General features: G+C 40.1%; 1 protein-coding gene across 3 annotated transcripts in view; it reads right to left on the bottom strand.

The window, feature by feature from the left end:
- The window catches only part of LOC111872685 (GTP:AMP phosphotransferase AK3, mitochondrial), a 7,199-nt gene extending 2,738 nt beyond the window's left edge, over positions 1-4,461 (bottom strand). Inside the window, exons 1-2 of one of the 3 annotated variants that reach the window (XM_023866806.2) lie at positions 4,102-4,461; positions 2,264-2,383 (exon numbers count right to left, since the gene is read on the bottom strand). In XM_023866806.2, coding sequence (XP_023722574.1) covers positions 2,264-2,383; positions 4,102-4,117 — 136 coding nt within the window. In that variant the 5' untranslated portion in view covers positions 4,118-4,461. The other 2 variants (XM_023866804.2, XM_023866805.2) reach the window with 2 other exon arrangements.
- Between the last annotated feature and the right edge of the window lie 2,310 nt (positions 4,462-6,771).

Here is a 6,771-nt window from a genome sequence, read left to right as displayed (position 1 = left end):
ACACACACACACACACACGTGGTACAGTCTTTAAGTTCGTGGACTGTGGTTTTATTGCATCATATTACAAGGTATTCACATACACAGTTAAACATCGGCCCTCAAAACAGTTTCCGCTGGTTGCTATGCTAGTCTGCCAACACTGATATAGCCGCCAAAAACGTTGCTGAAACATACTGGCAGGAAATTCCCGTATGACATCTCTTGTGGCACTGACGGCCTCTTCGGACGACTGAAATCTATGACTACGTAGCTTTGCCTTCAAGCGGTGAAAGAGATAGAAATTGCACGGTGCGAGATCAGGTGAGTACAGAGGGTGTGGTAAAACAATGACCTGTTGCCTTGCCAGTTCCTCTTGGACAAGAGCAGAGCGATGTGCAGGAGCGTTGTCATGTAGCAACAGCCAATTCTTCCTACACCAAACGTTTTGCAAGGGATTTGCCTAGTTTCTGGCAGAACTTCATATTTGCCCATTGTTCAAACTGCCACATTTTTTTATTTCTGCCACTTGCATTTAACTGCAGTTCAAAATAGAGGTAGTAGTTTTGCTTACACTGTTTGCACACAATTGCCTCTTGCTGTGATGAGAGATGAACTGACAGGGCTGAACTGAACGATGCTTTGTGGTCAGTCCACGAACTTATTGACTATGGTAGTATACATGCTTATTCTTTGACTTTTAATATTCATACACAATTTTTCCCTCATCAGTACTATTTACAAATGTATAGTTTCATAATTTCTGAGCACAATTTCATTGAAATCATACACCTCAGATGTACTGGTTAGGTGATCTCATCCTCATTTATTGGCATTTCTTCATATTACTTTTTAAATTCTGTTTCTGGTATCAAGTCTATTATTGTCTTATCTGTTATATTATAGTTTTGGCTTTTAATGCTTTGAAACTTCACCTCTGGGCTCCTTCTTGTAATGTTCCATTCTACATTAGCCTATAGGGTTGAGGTTCCCACATTTTCTAGACAATTGCCTCATAGATGGTGGCAAGGTTGTCAGCCCTACGTGCCCGCCACCCTTTACCCCAAAGAATATTCCAAGAATATTCTTGGTACTAAATTCTGTTAGTGGCTGAGTTGACCCCATGGCCATAGTGCAGCTGGAAGGATTAGGTCAATTGAAAAAATCCAATGACCTCATCGGGACTTGAACCCACGACCTTCTGGCTTGTAGCATATTGCATCAACCAACTACACTACTGCATGCCATAAAATTTATACAGGGACATTTTTAATGCTATTGATGAGTTCACACCTCTGCGTTTCATCTCAACCAGTCCACTGCCAGCTTCGAAGTGCATGCAAATTTTTCTGATGACTCAGCATGCCTGACAGCTGATAACATATGGAATGAAGGAAAAGTTAACTTGTAGACCTCTACACAGTATTATGTTATACAGTGGGTAGTGCAGTTCATGCATGTGGAGTTTATGATTTGTCAGCAGTAGGCAGTAGTTATCAGCACCATGACCCATTTGTTCCCAGTTAACAGCCAGCAGTGTGGCACAACATAGTTTGAGATACTTTAGAGCAATGTGTATTTCTGTATGACACCTATGTGAAATATGGATCTGCTGGAAAATGTCAGCAAAACGTTCAATGTAAATTTCATGATGAAAGAGTCCCCAGCAGACAAACAATTCATAATTTGTTGAATAAACTTTGAACAATGGGAGTCTTAAGCACCAAGTGCTTACTGAGGAGATGTTATATGACACGAGGGCCAGACCTGAACATACACCTATAATATCACTGAAATGTCTAGCTCAAGAGAGACTGGAGTGTCAAGGTCTAGTCGAAGAATGGCAACACAACTGCTGAAGCCATGCAGTGAAAGTTGGTGTCTGGTGTGCTGTAAGTGCAAGAAGGATTGTAGTATGTATGTTTTTTAACGAAACAATTAATTGTGAAAGATATTTACATGTAGACGGATGGCATTTTCAACATCTCCTGTGATCTGTGAATAAAGGTAAGAACTTCCCTTCATTCCAAATGTTATCGGCAGGCTGAGTCATTGGCAATATATACATGCCCTTCACAGCTAGTGGCTCACAGCCCGTGAGGCTCAGGGCTGTGAACACATTCAATTTTATTAAAAAACACCCTGTACAATAATACTTACCAGAAATTCCTTCATACATGATAGATCTTGATTAATAGCCACTGAAATTATTGAAATTACCAAACAAAGAATGTGATGCCCATTACAGTTCAATAAACATTGAGCACAATAACATAGCACTTACCATCCAGAAGCCAGTTATTATTTTTCAACAAACCCAATTCACTTTTGATAAGAGAAATCATAAGTTCATCTGGAACCAAATGACCTTTATTAACATACTGCTTGACTTTCAAACCAAAATCTGCAACATAAACAGAGAAAACAAAATGTAACTATGATGTGAATTAGCTACCTTTAGTATTTGTATGGATATACCTACAGTCAGTCGAGGGTCAACACCATTTTTGAACTTGATGGTTCATAACCATGTTCACAAGACTCCACCAATGGACATTATTCTCAGCAAGATGAATACACTCTGCATCCACACACCCTACTATTTAAACATTCATTTTAATATTAGCCTCCTGTCTATGCCTAGATCTTCCAAGCACATTTCTCTCCTACTCATAGGCCTTCTTGGCAATAAAAAAACATGTGTATTGTTTTCTTATCAATTTTTCTCCATTATCTGAAGAGTGCAGGTTATCTGCTCAATTGTTTACCTTTCCCTTACAGTCCACACTGAAGGCGCTTATTTCTTCTTGTATTAAGTTAACCTTGCAACAAGAGCGCAAGATCAAATTTTGTATAAATCTGAAAAGAGTGGTATTCCTCAATATTTCTGAGCATCAGCTTTTAAATTTTATTTTGTGATTTCTTCAAATTTAATGCATACATACAATCCTGTTACATACTTACCTGTGTTCCTGGACATGTGACTTCTGAGAATATCCCCGCTTGACACGTGTTTCACTTCGAAGTATTTAATAATTCTAGAGGAAATTGTGCCCTTTCCAGACGCCGGAGCACCAATTATTACAGCCTTAAATGCCTTGATCATTTCAAAATCGTTTTCCAAATTACCAATTACCACACGAATACGCCTACGATAATCCGCCTCACAAAAATTTTAACTCAATTTATGTGCACCATACACTAAAACTACTACTACACCCTCGATTTCGCCAACAGCAATCAGTGAGAAAAAAAAACTTGTAACTTTTAACTGCCATGAACTTTGACCCCTCCGCTACCCCACAGTTAGGAACGCACAGTAATGCTAGTCATTACATAAGAACATACGAACAGAAGTGCACATCAAAAGCAGACCTATTACATAAACCGGCCGATAAAATGCGCTCAGTGTGCATCACCCCTTCCGCCTTAATCATTTTGGTGAGTAAATAAACACAGAGTACAAGAGACCACATGTGTCAAGTAGGAAACAATTACATGTAAATAAATAAATAAATAAAGGATAAGAGAAGCACAATTTACACACTTAACTTTCCTTGCAGAGTTCATCTCATCGATCAAGTGCATATTACAGCAGAGCGATGGCCAATGCTAAACATAACTTTAGAAACTTCACCGTAAACATGAAGTATCGAAATAAATTTTAACGTGATTAAATATCCATTAAATGTGGGAACTACTCGTTTAAACCACTGTATTGGTCAAGTACAAATACGCTTTCCAAATCTCGGAATATCCAGAATCTTGAACTCAAAACCAAATCTATCGATTATTACGTCTCACGTGCTCGATTTTATTTTTGCACCATCTTAATATATTCATATTTTTATTGGTTCCAGAAATCCACATATATCAGAACCATATGATTCTTCCATTATCCCCCACCCCCAATTCATTTAGTATGCACCCAAGATAGATAAATGTGATATTCCAGCTCCAGCAACATTCTAGTTTCCTTTCTCTCAGCTTTTTCGGACAAATATGAAAACACGAAAGCAGAACATTATGGATCACTTCAGAACAATGCACATCGATACCCATATCTTGAACTATACACAAGTTAATGCAATGCAGAAAGACTTCTTTTTTAATTGTACTAACCGTACATTAGCGACATCTAAATTCCGGATTCGAAGTTGCTTATACTAAGTACATGCAAACATAATTACTGGATTTTTCGTCAGAACCCTTTATTATTAACAGAAAAGCGCACGAATGTGCATTACACAGATTCTGGGTTTTAGCCTTTGCTATAATCACACAGAGATTTATGGTTGTTTTTACATCTTGTGATGTGGTATGCATCGCAGAACTGATCACATAACGAGCACACGCAGTTTTCGCTTGGGTCATGATAGGACATGTTTTTACAGAACCCTTTAGAATCTACTAAGTATATGCAACTTGTCCCGATGTATCACATGTTTTATCTTCTGCGATACAACGCAGTACTATCGGGTAAAAAAAAAAAAAAAAAGTTTGGGCGCGTTTCGGAGGAACACGTGGCTTCCACCAATTATGCTCTCGGCCATTTTGTATTTAGTTCGTGAATCATGCATAGAGATGGCAGCAGTAACGTATTTGTGCAGGCATGCTAACCATGTTGCTCGCCAGTAACATTCGAGTGTCTTGGGGCTCAACAAGGTCAGCGAAGAGTCAACGTCAGAAACTATCACAGATGCAAACATCAAGCCCGACCCTTTCATCAGTTCGCATGCAATTACATCACGTGGTAGAGATAATGCAACAAGCCCTGCTTTTGAAATATTGTCATACCTTATGATATTCTACGGGATATGACTCGGTTACTATATGTTAGAGAAATGAAATAACACTGGGAAACTTTCTGCGAGGGAATAGATAAATTCACGAATCCATCCTACATTTACGACAGAATGAGAAGACTAAAGTATAGATTCAACAAGACAGAAAGGGAACACGAATATAAAGAACTACTTAATTCCACCAAAACGTTTAAAAAGTTATGCTCAGGTGTGGATGAACCCAATCAACCATCGGCAGCCGACCATGATAATCAGGATCCATTCCTGGACTCAAATTACACAATTCAAGAACTCCACTTTGTAATTAAAAACCTAGAGTCCAATCCATCCCAGGATGGGATGGAATAGATTTCTGTGACTAGTTATCCAAACACTACCTCAATTAAAGTACAAGAGCTCTTGACTTGCTACACTGTAGGGTACAAACATGTGACTACAGGTGACAGCACTCACCTTGAGCCATACAGTGACTTGAACTTCACAGTGTTCCCAGCTTTGTAGGCTCTTAAGGCATCCACAATGACATCAAAGACTGGCTGGGATTGTCAACAGGCAATGCATGTCCTGTCATGTCAGAGCATGGTCTCGTTACAGTGCAATTCAGGGTAATGAGGATGCAGAAGCCTTGGCTAGTGAAGAACTGAGTACTCTATTCCTTGGCCCAAAATATCAATTTTAATTTCACCATGTGTTGTTAGTCTCAAGATTAAGGAGTGGCATCATGAACATCGCACTACAGCACTAGGCATGAGACAGTTGGGACTCTTCACTGAAAGGCCATCGTGTGAAGTCTAGGAACCTACTGGCTACTGCACTGAGGTATATGTTATGGGTCTCTCAAAAAGTGTCACATGCAGGCATTGCGGGCAGGAGGAATCATCCTACCATATATTTTATGTTTAGATTTGGCTAACACAGGATGAAGATATATGAGGGGCAATCAAATGAAAAAGGGTCAGAATCCAAAACATATTAAAGAACATTTCTTGCCTCAAAAGTAATCTCCAAAACTGTTAATACATTTATCCCCCTGGGAGACAAAACGGTCAATCACATACTTGAAAAAGCTTGTGGGCTGTCTATTGAACCACATCTTTACCCAGCCACACACGTCTTCATGCGATGCAAACCGATGTCCACGAATGTCTCTCTTCAGGTCTCCAAAAATGTGAAAATCACATGGGGAGAGAGCTGGGCTATAGGGAGATGTTGAAGCACTTCCCAACCAAATCTCTATAGCGTATTCCTCGCAGAGTTGGCAGTGTGGGGCGCGCATTATCATGAAGAAGGATAATGCCGTTCGATAGCATTCCAGGGCGTTTTGACTTTATGGCACGTCTCAGTTTCTGCAAAGTGTCTTCATAGCGCTGTGCACTGATTGTGGCCCCATGCTCGAGAAATTCAACAAGGAGAGACCCCTTGCAGTCGAAGAAGAACATCATCACTTTACCATAACTTGTGTGTACAGCTATGGATTTCTTCAGTGAGGGAGAATTCACGTGTTTCCATGTTGGCTCTGCCATTTGCTCTCTGGTTCAAAATGGTGGCACCAAGTTTTGTTCCCAGTGGCAATATGGGACAGAAAAGCATACTCTTCCTCATGGTATCGTTGCAAGTGACCCAGTGATGCAGCCATTCTCTGAGTCTTCTGTTCCTACGTTTGTTGATGTGGAAACCACTGCACGCACATTTTGCAGTACAGCAGGTGTTTTGTCAGAATGGCATGTATGGAACCGTTATTTATTCCCATCAAAAGACTAATTTCTTCCACAGTGAAACGTCGGTTTGCCCAGATATGACCATCCAACGCAGCAACAACATCAGGAGTGATGACACGATGAGCCTGTCCTGGGTGAGCATCATCTTGCAGTGACACATGTCCCTCTTGGAATCTCTTATGCCACGACAGTACACGTGATCATGACATGCTGTGTTCGCCGTAAACAATAGACATGCGACAATGAATTTCTCGTCCTCCTACTCCTTC

Source organism: Cryptotermes secundus, unplaced genomic scaffold (genome assembly GCF_002891405.2).
Source record: "Cryptotermes secundus unplaced genomic scaffold, Csec_1.0 scaffold102, whole genome shotgun sequence".
Taxonomy (NCBI): domain Eukaryota; kingdom Metazoa; phylum Arthropoda; class Insecta; order Blattodea; family Kalotermitidae; genus Cryptotermes; species Cryptotermes secundus.
This window is presented reverse-complemented; position numbering and strand designations above follow the sequence as displayed.